This window comes from Callionymus lyra, chromosome 13 (genome assembly GCF_982586985.1).
Source record: "Callionymus lyra chromosome 13, fCalLyr1.hap1.1, whole genome shotgun sequence".
In the NCBI taxonomy this organism is placed as follows: domain Eukaryota; kingdom Metazoa; phylum Chordata; class Actinopteri; order Syngnathiformes; family Callionymidae; genus Callionymus; species Callionymus lyra.
In genome coordinates this window covers 21,214,017-21,230,630 of record NC_141830.1, presented here as the reverse complement: position 1 = coordinate 21,230,630, position 16,614 = coordinate 21,214,017, and the positions used below count along the sequence as shown (strand labels likewise).

The following is a 16,614-nucleotide window of genomic DNA, read 5'->3' as shown; positions in this document are numbered from 1 at the left end:
CTTGTTTTTATAAAACTATCGTCTGCTGTGAACTGGAAATCCAATTTCCCAAAAGAGATCTCAAGAGGGATTAATGAAGTCTATCTTATCTAATTTCATCTATATAAAGTGTTTTAAACCACACACTAAAGGCTAAATAGGCAAAAAAGAGACGCCACTGGATCACCACAAAAAAGTGTTCACCAAGGCTGTACAGGTACAAATAGTTGGTGTTAGAATCTCGAGAGATCCAAGTAGCGACTGTGCATCGACCTTTGCTGAGACGTCACACGGAAGCCGTGATTTGACTGGGAGCTTTAATAAACAAGGTGTTTTGCTAAAAATGCCTGCGAGCCATCATTTCACCCAATCAACACCAACATAAAAACCGATAAGTCACTTATTGACGGTACTTGTTAAGTACAGGTGAATCATCTGAAGGCTCATTAGCAGCTAGCGAACCCCCCTCAGAGGAGGAGGACGGCGAGGTGTCGAGAGGAAGGAAGCTGGGAATGTGAGCTCAGCACGACGGTTCCAACCGGAACACAAATGTGTGGAAGAATCTATAGACTTGTGTTTCATTCGTCTTCCTGTTCCTCCCTCCCTTAAAGTGATCGTTCACACAAAACTCACCCTCATGCACACTAGAAACTGAGATTATTTTCAGAGTAATCTGTTCCTTTTTAGAGTTATAGACAAAAAATGTTTGTTCATTTTAATGTAGCGACTGGAGCTCAGTTTTCTTTGTCCAAAAAGACACTTAAAAACATCGAAATGCTGCTCGACTGTAACGTCCCTCTTGTGTTGAAGCCTCGACATGAGGAATTGTTCCGAAAAAAATTAAATAAGTCCTTATTTTAAGCTTGTTTTTAGCTGTGTTTCAATGAGGACAATTTGAAGCTGGAGATTCTCCTACAAACAAACTTAAGTAAGACAACTGAGCTCCAGTTGCAAACATTTTCGTCTATAACTCTCAAAAGAAACCGATTACTCTGAAAATAATCCCAACTCTTGGTCGACATGAATGAGTACAATTTGAATTGTACTTTAATATTTATTAGTCAGTTCCACCTGAACGCTCCTGGTTATAAGAGTATGATGCATCAGACACTCATGTGTTGATGGACTCAAATGGAAAAGCTAAGAATAACCAATGAACTCTGTATTCTCGCAGCTTCCCCTCCTGATCCTCTCTTTCTACAACTCTTCTCGTAATGCAGATCAGACAATGAGCTCCTGGAAAATGAAGGAATTAATTGGCCTTATCGAAGTTCCGACCGACACGTCGACGACGGTCCTCGCGGTAAAAAAAATCCAAAGCGAGCCGCGACTCGAAAATAAAGCGGCGCTCCTCGGGAAACAAAAACAAACTCTCCGCTCGTCAATTAACGGAGCGATTCGGGAAAAGAGAGGAGAAGTTTGTTTCAACAACACAACGAGTCAGTCAACCTAGACAGCTTTAGCTGGCCTGTTTTACAATTTCACACTCAGTCGGTCTTTAATTAGACGCCCTGTTTGTTTCAACCAGAACTGGCCCGGCACAGACCCTCCACCAGACCCTCGCACTCGCACATACATTTAGCATTAAGTCTGTTAAAATCTCAATTTAAAGTTGATGCGAACACTGAAGGAAATAAAAGCAAAGAGTCTAACCTTTTAAAGACAGGGTGTCTCCAAAAAAAGGGACATCATTTAATCAACTTATAATAAATTTTTATGAACGCACATGACACTATTGAGTCTACCTACAGTAAAAATAAATGTGTATAATTTTAGGCTAGATTTTAAAAACACAGAAAATATGTATTCATGACATTGACAATGTTTGTGAATTATTTTGAACACAAATGGGTTTTTTTTTTACACAAAATTGGCGAAAACATTTTAATGTATTTTAATATTTATTTTCCTGCTGTCACTATAATAATGGAAAAAAATACATCAATCTTTTTCAGTGTTTAAACTTGCTCAGTTGTCAAATGTGATTTGACTCTGTATATATATTATTGGCATTTAATTTATTACATTAATAAATAAAATGTTAAAAGCTTCCCAATGTTTAAGCCTTCAAGTATTTTTTTGGCAAATACTGAAGGATTTAAATAGTAATTTTGTTATTTGGCCCTCAGTGACAAATATTGCTTCCTTCCTAGTCAATGGAATGACAAAAAATCCTTGATATCCTTTCATTTATTACAAATGATTTAAGGACTGCGTCCCTAACAAATACAGATCAGGATTCCAACTGTGTTTTAAATGCATGTTAGTAATTGTAACGTTTTTAAAGCTAATGTAATGGCATTTCCGGTTGGTTTCTTACATTTTAACAGACTTTTAATATTAAAATGTGTATCGTTTTAGGTTTTTTTTTCTTTCTTACACAGCAGTGCAGACAGAATGTATTTTTAAGAAACATTTTAACATGATAGTTGTGCATTATATATGGTGCATCCATCTGTCAAAAGCATTGCACAAATAAAGAGCAAAATATATAGAAACAAATGTAACACTAACATAATTATTACAGTGTTTTGATGCAATATTTATATGAGCAAACTAAAAGAGTGGCATCACACTTCCAAAAAACATTAAAAACCCCAAAACTCTAATGGTAATAGAATGAAAACCAGGATATATTTCTATTTAAAAAAAGCTCTGATAATTACATTTAGTTTAATTTAATTTAATTTTTTGTGATTATTATCAGATGCCAAACAATGTCAGACTTTTATGTTCATCTTTTATTATTCAACTTGCATTATCTTCCTGTTACCCTGAAAAGACCATCAGCTCGTTCGTTTAAGAAATGGTTGCAAAGGTGTGAGGCCTGCAGAGGCGAGGCCCGGATCTGAGGTCGTTCTTTAGAGAGTCTTGTAGCGCCATCTAGTGTTGAATCAATGGTTGACAACACTCTGATATGGCTACAATTTAAGAGTTATTGATATAGAAGAAAATATATGAATATCGAATAAATAAATCATAATAAATACTTTTAAACAAGACTATACGTTGAACACGCTTGCATGGTATGTAACCATTATTACTTATATTTCGTTTTTATAGCGGTTGTTTATTGGTTCTGGGTGCAATTGTTTTGGTGGAGTTTCAGATCTAAGATCGATTGCTTTCATCTTGAGAATTTTTGCGGGCTTCTTCTTCATAACGTTACTGCTGCGGATGATGAAACACTGTATCTTTTTCTTCTGCAAATATAAAGCTAGTTTACACTGCGTGTTATGGTAAAATAACTTTTGTGTCGAATTTATATATTTAGAAAGTTCATTGTTGTAAAAAATGGGATCAGGATCTATGCATGTTCTGTTCAAAACTTTTTTATTAAGGTATTAAAATTCTACAGACTTGATGAGAAATAACGAAATTAGCGTTTTAAATAAATAATAAATAAATAATAATATAAATAATATTTATTTGTGGTTACAGTTGCTTCCCTATAACATAAATTGTTGAGTACTTGACTCTGGTGTTGTGATAGTGAAGTAACAAGTATATATGTGTAGTATTGTTGAGTACTTGACTCTGGTGTTGTGATAGTGAAGTAACAAGTATATATGTGTAGTATTGTCGAGTACTTGACTCTGGTGTTGTGATAGTGTAGTAACAAGTATATATGTGTAGTATTGTTGAGTACTTGACTCTGGTGTTGTGATAGTGTAGTAACAAGTATATATGTGTAGTATTGTTGAGTACTTGACTCTGGTGTTGTGCTAGTGTAGTAACAAGTATATATGTGTAGTATGGTTGAGTACTTGACTCTGGTGTTGAGATAGTGTAGTAACAAGTATATATGTGTAGTATTGTCCAGTACTTGACTCTGGTGTTGTGATAGTGTAGTAACAAGTATATATGTGTAGTATTGTTGAGTACTTGACTCTGGTGTTGTGATAGTGTAGTATCAAGTATATATGTGTAGTATTGTCCAGTACTTGACTCTGGTGTTGTGATAGTGTAGTAACAAGAATCTATGTGTAGTATTGTCGAGTACTTGACTCTTGTGTTGTGATAGTGAAGTATCAAGTATATATGTGTAGTATTGTCCAGTACTTGACTCTGGTGTTGTGATAGTGTAGTAACAAGTATATTTGTGTAGTATTGTTGAGTACTTGACTCTGGTGTTGTGATAGTGTAGTAACAAGTATATATGTGTAGTATTGTCCAGTACTTGACTCTGGTGTTGTGATAGTGTAGTAACAAGAATATATGTGTAGTATTGTTGAGTACTTGACTCTGGTGTTGTGATAGTGTAGTAACAAGTATATATGTGTAGTATTGTCCAGTACTTGACTCTGGTGTTGTGATAGTGAAGTAACAAGTATATATGTGTAGTATTGTCCAGTACTTGACTCTGGTGTTGTGATAGTGAAGTAACAAGGATATTTGTGTAGTATTGTTGAGTACTTGACTCTGGTGTTGTGATAGTGTAGTAACAAGTATATATGTGTAGTATTGTCCAGTACTTGACTCTGGTGTTGTGATAGTGAAGTAACAAGAATATATGTGTAGTATTGTTGAGTACTTGACTCTGGTGTTGTGATAGTGTAGTAACAAGTATATATGTGTAGTATTGTCCAGTACTTGACTCTGGTGTTGTGATAGTGTAGTTACAAGTATATATGTGTAGTATTGTCGAGTACTTGACTCTGGTGTTGTGATAGTCTAGTAACAAGTATATATGTGTAGTATTGTTGAGTACTTAACTCTGGTGTTGTGATAGTTTAGTAACAAGTATATATGTGTAGTATTGTCCAGTACTTGACTCTGGTGTTGTGATACTGTAGTAACAAGGATATATGTGTAGTATTGTCGAGTACTTGACTCTGGTGTTGTGATAGTTTAGTAACAGGTATATATGTGTAGTATTGTTGAGTACTTGAATAACATAAATTGTATAAAAGACAATCTTTCATCATTTCCTAGACCAAGATGGCGTCTTAGATGATTGGCTCACTTTTTCAACTTCAACGCAAAAATAAAGAAAAGAAAATCCTGTTGTTGTTGTTTTTTTACATTAAAGGAAATTGTTGTTGACTTGGACCTAGACGTCCCTCTCTCTGAGACTGCTGGAGGGCACAATTACATCATGACAATGACAGACCTCTACACAAAGTGGGTTGTGTAGCAAAAGTGCAACTGAGGTGTGCGTTGCCATTGTTGACAAACTATATTCCTATGACATGGTCAGGAACACGTTTAAGTTAATTATCATTAGTAAAAATATACATAACAAGTCTATCTACAGAGAGTAAAATAAACAAAACTTGTTACCATGTATTACTGAATTATTTCTAAAAAGTATTATGTGGGACAACTTCTGTTCTCTCATAGCATTAACTGAAGAAAAAGACAGATTTCCAAAAAAAAATTCAAAATTCAGTTTTTTATTTGCACATCAATAGAGAATTTAAATATCAAAACAGCTATAATGTAACGTTGGTTCTTCTGAAGGTCAGGAAACAAAGCGGTATTTACAGGCAAACATCAACCACACTGCACAGGCGTCCTCGGGGTAGGTGTACACACACGCGCGGATCGCCAGTCGCACATGGTCTCCACGACAACACACTATTTCGTCACAAATGGAAGACCTACAGATAAAGAAATACAACAATGAATTACTCACAAAACAGGAAATTCCTTGATCCTCACTCACTGTTCAAAGCAGAGAAATACAGTTTTACATGTTGATCAGGAAAGGGTTTAAGTAAATGTGGTTCATTTAGACTTTAATTTCAAGAAAACATGAATTTTTGTTTTTTCATTAGTTTTCCTTTATAGCTCAAGTTTTTTTAAAAAATACAAGTAAGTAAGTAAGTAATTTATATTTATAAAGCGCTTTTCCAGACCAGGGTCACAAAGCGCTTAAACAATCAAAACAACTCTCAATCAAATATATAGTTAAAAGATCAAGATAACACTTCAATTTGTCTTATCATTTTATCATGAACTCACTTGAGGCAGGTGGCGAAGGCGCGACGGGCGTTGCGGTGCAAAAAGTGGATGGGGAAGCCTTTGAAGGTGTGTCCGTCGGGCACCGCCCTCCTGACGGCGTCCTGGAACTCCTCGTTCCCGCAGGAGACCCCGGTGCAGCGCTCCAGCTCGTACGCTGACAAGGCCGAGGACAGCAGGTACGAGAGATGGTCGTCCCAGACGGTTGCCAGACCCAAGTCCTGACGATTCAAAGTACCAGTATTGAATATGTTTATTCTAAGATACATTTTTAGAGCGAGTACTGACAGATCGTTAAGGCTTTAGTATTCTTATTGTAAGTTATTCTTTAAATTCACTCGCATGTTTGGTTTAGGAACTTCCTACGACTTATAAAATCATACAAGTTGAGCACTTTTCTGGTTTTGTGAGTAGTGTGTGTGTGAGTAGTGTGTGTGTGTGTGTGAGTGTGTCTAGGGTTGTTTATTGGCAAGAAACTGGTGATATATCGCCAACACGATATATCGTGATAGTGTAGTAACAAGTATATATTTGTAGTATTGTTGAGTACTTGACTCTGGTGTTGTGATAGTGTAGTAACAAGGATATATGTGTAGTATTGTCGAGTACTTGACTCTGGTGTTGTGATAGTGAAGTAACAAGGATATATGTGTAGTATTGTCCAGTACTTGACTCTGGTGTTGTGATACTGTAGTAACAAGGATATATGTGTAGTATTGTCCAGTACTTGACTCTGGTGTTGTGATAGTGTAGTAACAAGGATATATGTGTAGTATTGTCCAGTACTTGACTCTGGTGTTGTGATAGTGAAGTAACAAGGATATATGTGTAGTATTGTCGAGTACTTGACTCTGGTGTTGTGATAGTGTAGTAACAAGGATATATGTGTAGTATTGTCCAGTACTTGACTCTGGTGTTGTGATAGTGTAGTAACAAGGATATATGTGTAGTATTGTCCAGTACTTGACTCTGGTGTTGTGATAGTGTAGTAACAAGGATATATGTGTAGTATTGTCCAGTACTTGACTCTGGTGTTGTGATAGTGTAGTAACAAGGATATATGTGTAGTATTGTCCAGTACTTGACTCTGGTGTTGTGATAGTGAAGTAACAAGGATATATGTGTAGTATTGTCGAGTACTTGACTCTGGTGTTGTGATAGTGTAGTAACAAGAATATATGTGTAGTATTGTCCAGTATTTGACTCTGGTGTTGTGATAGTGTAGTAACAAGTATATATGTGTAGTATTGTCGAGTACTTGACTCTGGTGTTGTGATAGTGTAGTAACAAGTATATATGTGTAGTATTGTCGAGTACTTGACTCTGGTGTTGTGCTAGTGTAGTAACAAGGATATATGTGTAGTATTGTCGAGTACTTGACTCTGGTGTTGTGATAGTGTAGTAACAAGAATATATGTGTAGTATTGTCCAGTATTTGACTCTGGTGTTGTGATAGTGTAGTAACAAGTATATATGTGTAGTACTGTTGAGTACTTGACTCTGGTGTTGTGATAGTGTAGTAACAAGTATATATGTGTAGTATTGTCGAGTACTTCACTCTGGTGTTGGGATAGTGTAGTAACAAGTATATATGTATAGTATTGTCCAGTACTTGACTCTGGTGTTGCAGAATTTAAGAGATCACATGACACTTGATGAAGTCGTAACTGCTTTCATTTGTTTTCAAATATGTCCAAACATCAGCTTTAAAAGCTGCTGGAGTCGACTGTATCCTCTAGTCCTCAGTCATCGCTGCGATCTTGTAGGATTTCATCGTTCAGCTTTGGAGAATGTAGTGACTGATGTCATTTAGTGGCCAGAAGTTGAATTGCCACAAAAAAATAACAAAATGTGAATATTTTCATTTTAACTTTAAATTTTAAAAAAGTGAACAATTTTATTTGAAAGACATTTCATTGAAATGTAAAATATAAAATAACTCTGGTAAAAAATATTATTTGAAAGCAAATGTTTGGAGTTTTTTATTTATACAGTGCTTTTGAAAAACATTGCTTATTTAAAACAATGTATTTCTATGTTAGAGAGAAAAATAAAGTGTCTTACCTTCCTGTGCTCAGAGACATAGTATCGTATCTCCAGCTCCAGCTGGTTACTCGCAGCAGCAGCATCCAGTGTCGAGGAGCAGAGAGGGGGCAGTGGGGGCAGAGGGGTCGCGAACCCGGGGGTACACACAGACTTCAGAGCCTCGTCACTCATCGCTTTCCACCGTGACTGGTTCTGAAGAGTTCAGAAGGTTAATACGACACAAAGGGCCGGTGCTGATCGGATGTTCTACCTGCAGGTCGAAGACACAGAGCTCCACGGCATCCGTCGGCTGACAGTTTGCCAGGAAGGTCTGATGGTTGAAGACACAGCCCACGGTGCGGTACGGAGACGAAGGTTTGGGTTGAGGAGCCGAAGGTGGTGCATCAGGAACGATGTGCTGATGCAGGTATCTGACAAAACACATGTTTAAGTATTACATTGATCTTGTTTCAACTGACCTTGATTGAAGAACTTAATATTCAAGTGTCAATTTGAGTTGGTTTTGAAGAGCCCTATTTTGGGCCAAAGCATAAATCCAAGGAGTGGAGTTGGCTTTTTTAAGCCAACAGCACCGACTAAGCTCAGACAATGAGAACTTTTTCATTCATGAAGCTTCATTGTTTCATCATAATACTAAAACGTTCAGCTCGATACAGATACTTAATACAGATAATTTGTATTAATGATTATTAAGAAGAAGAAGAAAAAGAAAAATAACAAAACCATGCGTTAAAAATGTGTTATAAAACTTTTGTGCAATAAGAAACTGCAACTATGATAACAAGTTCCAGGTCAGAAAAGGAAAGCTAACCTGTGTGCGGTGAGACTTTCCCAAAAAGTGATGCTCCCATCGGTTCCTATGGTCATGACCCAGGTGTGAGGCGTTCCCTTGGCTTTGGTTCCAACACACACGTATGCGTCCAGGCCGAAGCCCAGCAGGAGACTGCACAGCAGCGTGGCGTGGTCCTCACAGTCACCCTGATGACGACAGACAACACTTTTTTTATTTATTAAACGAAAAAATAAATAAGTGATATACATGGAAATAAACTGAAGAAAACAATTTGGACCCGAATGTATATTGTCATTAATGGTTAGTAGTATTTAAAAGCAAGCATTAACTGCAAGAAATATTATTGAACATCACTTTTTAATTCTTGTTTGTTTGTTGTTGTTTTTTTTATGTTAAATTTGTTCACCGATTGATTCGAACAATTCCAAAGCAGGTGTTTTGCTTTCAGCAGACAAAAAGGTAAGTAAGTAAGTTATTTTTATTTATATAGCGCTTTTCCAGACCAGGGTCACAAAGCGCTTAAACAATCAAAACAATACTCAAAAAAGTATATACTTTAAAGATCAAGATAATACTGAGAACAACACAGGAGTTCCAGAAATGTATAATGGTAAAAAACTGCAACAATTTTTCTCATAAAAGGAGAAATATCCATCCAGGGACTTGATCTGAGGAAAGCAAGCAAATCAGAAATGATGGATGTTTTAAAAAGCACTTGAACTTCAGTGATGTAGTCCCTTTTCCCTGGAATGTGATAGGTATATCTTATATATGACAGGAACATCTCAGTGTTGGGACGTGTCTGTCACGGTGAAGGAACATTTTAACGACACTTGGAACTACTCCTGCATCACCAGTGAGTGAGAATAGTCTTAGACAAGAGAATTATTGGGAATTCACAAACATTGACACTAAATAAGTCAAGAAACTGTCTTCTAAAAAGAATATTCAAAGCATACTTTTCTTTACAGTCACTGCATAAACGCATAACAACATAAGGGTTTTTATATTATTTATCTTAGAGATTAAACAGATTTATTTTGCAGGTGTTTCCACTCACCTTCCCCCGGCATAGAAACGCCATAAGGGTGCACCACTGCTCCATCTTTTCTCCTCCGCCGACCACCGGAGCTTTCTCGTGGGCCAGAAGGCTGACGAAGCGAGCAGCCTGTCGCGGACCTTCTAGCAACCGGCCGGCCCGCAGGACGTGTACGTAAGAACACACGGGCCTGTTCACACCATTCTCATCCTACAGTGAGAAACACATCAGCAACAAGAAGAGACATTAGTCAACCAAATATATTTAAAGAGACATAAACAAGGTACACAGGAACAATTTATGATAAATGCTTGTGACGCAGAAGTAAAACCACGAGATAGAAATGGCCACACTACCAGTCGATAGCTGGGTTTGACAGGTCTGTTAAAAAGCTCTTAAGTGCTACGATCTTCCTTTGAGCGCTCTTAAGATTGCTTCTTAACTTATGAAGATCTTTCGAAATGCAGATCCAGATTCATGATTGTGAATTATCGACGTACATCGACTGACTAGATTAAACATTCTCTCCGCATGATCAGTGTTTATTTAATAATAACCAAAAATAAGAATATAGGCTAATAATAGAATAAAATATGTTAACAATTGTAAGGTACATTTCCTGACAGAGATGTTTCCTCAACCATGTGAACAATGTTGTCGTCAGCAGGTGATATTTTGGACTGTGAGATCACTCGTCCTTATTTGGATTATTTGTCAAATCCTTTATGTTTCATCTGCGACAAAATCTCTCTTCTACAGAGGCAAGATTAGCGGACCGTGGTGTAGTTTGATATCGAATATTGGCTCCGGAAACAGTTGAGTCATCGTCCATGACAAGATCGTCATCGATCAGGACCAGTCAAATTCGTCAGTGAGGGATAGTTAGCATGATTATGGCACCTGGAACTAACAGAAGAAATAAAAGTTTTGTTTTTCTGAATGCCACTGTACCCAAAGATATTTAGATAGAAGCTGCTATCATTTTAGGGGTTTATCAAATACTTTTGGGATTTACTTGTGCCTCATGAATGAGACTTCTAGACTTCAACATTATCCCATCATCCTTCCGTCTCTACTGACAAACCTCTTGACTATTCATCTGACTTTTCACCTTATCTCAGACTATTGTTTAATAGTCATTGAACTTCTTATGACATTTGGTGGGGTTTTCTGAATACAAGATTTTATCCAACCTGTGCGAAGATTTTCACCATCTTAGACTGGTTCGACGAGCGGATCTCCAGGAACTCCCTCCACCATTGCTTGGCATAGACAAGGAAGAGCCTCTCCTTTTCTGCTGCTCTCTGTCTTTCCAGTGATTGCTGGGACATATTTGCAAATGAGAAAAATCATTAAAAATTCATTAATAAATAAATAAAAAAAGAAGCAAAGGTCAAAGAAGGAGAGAGTAGGTACCTGTGTGCTCACTATGTCGGCGTTCAATGTTTCAGTGAGAGGAGGGTAAAGCTCCAGGCTGATGGTAAGAATCCCAACTGGGAGTTTGGATTCACTTCCTTGAAACACAATATATCATTTGTCTCATATGTCACTTCATTCAAGAAATCATTTTTTCTTTAAACCAGGGACGTGCGGTCAGGGGAGGCAGTTTTCAATGTGTAATCCATCACAAACTGTCTACATATATGCAATTGACGCACAGCGGTGGCTGCATCTCTGAATGTCGCCAATATAATGCTCACAGATACATACATTTTCCTCGATGTCTGTCTTACTGATGTCTTTAACCATTAAAGTTTAATGTTTGTAAAGGTCTTATTTAGTTTTGCTGAGCGGAAATACAACCACAGTGAAAAGGCAAAGCTTGAGGCATATGCTAATGAGCCTCATCAAACCACATCTCCATTGTGGCGGAGAGACTTTGAAAACTAAAGGAAATAAGGTTTTACAACAAAGTAAAATTAAGAAACCGTTTTAATTTCAACCGTATAAAAAAAAGAGATAAGACTAAGAAAACTACAATATAATATTAAAAACTACTTTTGTCCTTACATAAAATATTATTTGTTTTTTCTCACGCTTATATTGACCCATTTAATACTCAATATTTATCTTTTCATGATAATAGGCGTCGGTCCTTTTTGTATAAATCTAGCCAATCACGGGAGTCACCACGCAATATTAACCAATCAGAAGCAACAAAAGGCGGGTCTATTTTTAGATGTTCACCCAATTAAAAGGTCTCCGATTTTTTAATATGGTTAAAGATTTTGAATTCATATCTTTAAATAAATTGATTATTAAAATATAATATTTCAGCTTTGACTCTCATGTCAATGTCAAAGATGACAGGTTTATGCTATAACTGGAGGTGAGGACATCAGTCTTATACATCATTTAAATCATCTTTTAAAAATCGAAACCCAAGTGCATGTGTGTGAAAAGAATGCCGATGAGATATGAAATAACCAATAGCCATGTGAATAAGTTTCCTTTTTGGGTTTATATACTTGTGACTATGACACTAAAGGAATCAGTGCCAACCAAACATGAACCTCACCGCACGTCACTGCTTCAAACAATGGTTACGGAACAAAGAACTGTGAGTAACGTGTGACTAATAGACAGGAAAGAAGCCGTCATAGCTATTGGTCATTCATTTCATGAGTCAGAGATTTAAAGGTATTTCTGTTTATTAATTTTGTAAATACATTTTTAGACTATGAAGGTGCACTTTTCTAAAAAGTTGTACCTCATTGGTCGAATAGCTCGTCGACATTATATAAGCATGATAGCAATATCAAAGGTTGTAGCATAATTACTGGATGTAAAAACTCGCTGGAAAAGCAGCAACTTATTTTTGCACACTGCCAAAGAAGAGAAAACTGGGATTGTGTACGCTTATATGACCAACCAATAGCTATCATAAGGTGCATTAATCTCAAGTACTTTAGATTCTGCACAGATTTAAGATAGATGTCGGACAGTCGACAAATTTCTGTTCATGAATTTTGTGGAGGAAGAAATGCAGGTTTGTAATAGTTCTACCTCAAAAAGCTAGTATGTGGACATTTGAGATGCAGATGGGGTGTACGTATGCTCCTCCCATGATCCAACACTAATAGACTCAGGGACTCATTCATTCCTTGTGCTATTAGATTGTTTAATTCTGAGTTTGGGGGCAGAAGTAAAATAAATGATGATTATATTCCATGTTAATCTTTGTATTTCTTATTTTTCTTTGATCTATGTTCTTTATCTCTAGATTGTGTCATCTTGCACTTTATTTTTATTGCACTTTGTTCTTGTTTTATGAGTTTATCGCCTGTGTAACTGTTTGCTGTAAAAATAATTTACCTTCAGAGGGATCAATAATGTTTATCGATCTATCCATCTATTAATAAACATGATAACGATATTAAAATTGGAATACTTTACCAAAAAATAGCTGTTAAAAACAAAGTGTCAGAATTGAATAATGAAAATAAAAACAGTAAATTACCAACTCCCAAAAGCTCCACGGCGAAGCAGGTCTTCCCATTTGGAGCACAGAGAACTCTTCTCCAGTCGAGGAAGTACGATGAGACCAGAGTGGTCTCGCTGGAAGTGTCAGTCTTGATAAGCACAAACTGGACTGGATCACACATGGACAACATGGTTGTTGCGTCTGCCATCTTAGTGCCTTCTCCTGCGACCCAGAAAACAACACCATGCTAAATAATCAAGTAATAAAAGTTTGGGAAAATTAAACAAAATCTGAAATGACGGAGAACCGTACCGTGGCAATCTTTGTGAACCTCTAAGAGAAAGCCTTCGTTCAGATCTGGTTCACAAGCACATGGAACCGGCTTTGAACGAAACCTCTGATTTCTGAAGTGCATGTAAAGTGTAAATGTGGAGTGCACCTGGCCAGGTAAAGGTTCTGGCTCTTGCAGGTGCTCAAGGAAAGCTTTACCACCGAGCACCTGCAGATACATCTGCCGTCTCGATGGATTCGTATTGCCTAAAAAGATGTGACACAAAACATTTAATTCAAGTATACTTTCTACATTTATGACCACTTAAAAAACGTGTGACTCACTCCGTTTGAAACTATGATCTCTTCTTTCTGTGGACTGAGTGGTCAGCCTTAGACCGAGTTCAGGTGCTGGATCTGTAGCCACTGTCTTGCAGATACAAGTCACACAAATTTAAAAAAGAACATTTAAAACATGCAGACATCAATCTTACTTTAATTATTTTGGTTGTCCTCTTTAAAAAGACAAATCCCAATAAAAAATGATAATACATTTTGGTACCTGATGCAAACGAATGTCCCCGATCACATCATTGATGATGCCTCGGCCCTGCAGGGCTTGAGCAATATCCGCCTCAGACAGAGGTCCATATGTATACGTATTTCCATTCCTAACCGTCTCGGCGAGCACCTCTTGGATCTTCTCTTTTATATCCATCTGATACGAAAAAATAAATAAATAAACCTAAATCAAATGATGCTTCTCAATGGAATCAGTTAAAAACCAAGAATATATGCACTTTAGAGAGGCAGGTTTTCATAATAAAAGTAGATTAAAAGTAATGTTTGGAAATAAAACTCGGCTCTTAATTTGAGGCAAATCCAATTCAAATTGAATTGAACTTGAATGTATTACAGTAAACGTGTTAAAGAAACACAAACACAGTAGACAACACTACACTGGGGATGACAAAAAGAATAGTAAGAATAGTGTCACTATTTTTATAGTAAAACTGGTGAAAGTTGTGAAGAAAGAATGAAAGGAGAGAAAATAAGTATTTGTCATTTTTATTAAAAACTAATTCAGGGACAATAGTGCAAAAGTTAAACCGTATTATTATGTCAAGGGGACAGGACTAATTATATATATATATATATATATATATATATATATACATAACCGTTACTTTATTGAATAAACGACATGTTTGTTTACCTTTAGCATGTGGCTGTGAATCAATTGCTTCAGCTCAGACGTTCTCTCCATAGTCATGGAGACATGGATTCTGAACTTAAGATTCAGGTAAATGTCAAAAAGGTTATTTAAAAAGTTAAATAATGTTTTTATTTGACCTGCTGAGGGAACACCAGCCTTCTCTCTGACTCTTCAAACTGTGGCGGAAATAGAAGCGGGAATGCAGCGACCATACGCCTGAGTAATTTCACGTTATAATTTATGGGCTTTTAAAAGGATCTTACCTGTTTAAAACTAAGCTCTTTCATCTATCTTAAAAAGGGCGTTTAGTCTTTTCCTCAAATTGCTGTTTTTCACTTACACAATATAAATTACGCCATTATAGTCAGGCATTATATTGGTCAACTCCGGGATCTAACTCTTGCGAAGGACCCTTTTGTAGTGTTTTCGTCGCTTCACCTCTTGAAGATAATAAACGTGCAATTTTCACGCTTTCTTTTTATATTTTTTGATTCAGAATTGTCAATATTATTTCAAGATCCCGACATTTTTCATAAAACGCACATTTGAATACATTTTCCTATTAGAAGAAAATTATGTTTTTGATGGATCTGTAACAAACCAGTTATATCTAATCTTAAGCAGTACAAAGACACTCATTATAATGATATTTCTTTTTCTCGTCACATTATAATATCATATAGAAAAGGTGAAATACTTGAAACTTGACTGCCCTTTAAAATGGTTGTTTCAAGTATGATTTAAAGTTTTGCGTTCACTTGTTGACTCACCTGTGATATAGCATGTTAGCTGTTGGTGCTTCTGACACAGTTTTTTTCATATACAGTAGTGTCCAAAAGTTAAAAGCAGGTGTTAAAAAATAAATATTGTATGCTTTCAAAGTGTGTTTATCATTTATTTTGATCAACGAACAAGAGGTTGTGTATAAACAAATGAGGAACCAAATCAATTCTATGCAGTTTTTAACCCTTGTTGTGTGTCTGGGTCAAGGTGACCCGAGGCCACACAAGTAATACCTCAAACACATTTGTTTTCACATCTGTCCCGTTTCAAATTAAATTTGAGGCCAATTACAACATCCGCCTGATGTCATTGCATGATGGATAAGTGTCACAGCATTGAGAACAACATCATTATTGACCTCATATCCAACTCCATTTGGAGAAATAAAGCCCCAAACATTCAAGGAACCTTTCCTCAGTGGTGTCTGCAGACACTGCTATTCAATTTTGACTCCTCAGTTAAGAGTACATGCTGCTTTCACTATTCACTTTCTATGTTGTCGTGCATATTTGAGTGACTTGGCTTTTCTTCTCCGATGGTTTTGATTCTTAGCCTCAACTCTTTCATGAACTTCTAGCAAGACTTTTCCAGACAAAAGATGGTTGTCCGTGATTGCCATTTATGGCAATCGATGGCCAGTTCCATTGATCAAATTTACATAATTTTGAAGTCTTTTTTCACACCCGCCTAAAACATGGGAACTGTATTGCCAGAGAAAATACCCTGAACAGCAAAAGAAAAATAATTTTCATAGTGTACTGATTTTGACTGAATTTTTGGCAATTTTCTTTAATCAGACATCAGACAGGGTCTCTACTATTCTCTCTGGAACATCTCGGGCAGATCCAAAGTATCCATGTTGTCCATGATGTTTTGCGACCTGGGGCGAAATGTCAGTCGCTAAAGAATGATCGGTAAAAGAGAAAAGATGCTCCTCATTCTAAATTCCCCGAGTTTCATGAACCTTCTTCAATAGTCAGGGATTATACAACTCAATTGTCCCACACTGCCGCAGCAAAATATTCCAGCCTCGTCTGGAGCAGTAATTGTATCGAGATGATCAAACCAGCACAGTCAATAAGAAGAAAGCTGGCTTTTGA

The 16,614-nt window shown here is 36.7% G+C and overlaps 1 protein-coding gene across 1 annotated transcript; it reads right to left on the bottom strand.

Moving 5' to 3' along the window:
* Positions 1-5,435: 5,435 nt before the first annotated feature.
* On the bottom strand, positions 5,436-14,875 carry cep76 (centrosomal protein 76). Its single transcript, XM_087806565.1, has 13 exons — positions 14,732-14,875; positions 14,078-14,233; positions 13,861-13,945; positions 13,558-13,782; positions 13,282-13,467; positions 11,238-11,335; positions 11,015-11,143; positions 9,843-10,031; positions 8,801-8,967; positions 8,240-8,399; positions 8,008-8,181; positions 5,947-6,164; positions 5,436-5,582 (listed from the first exon to the last, which is right to left on the bottom strand). The coding sequence occupies exons 1-13, from the start codon at positions 14,786-14,788 to the stop codon at positions 5,444-5,446; spliced, it is 1,983 nt and encodes a 660-aa protein (XP_087662691.1). The 5' UTR covers positions 14,789-14,875; the 3' UTR covers positions 5,436-5,443.
* Between the last annotated feature and the right edge of the window lie 1,739 nt (positions 14,876-16,614).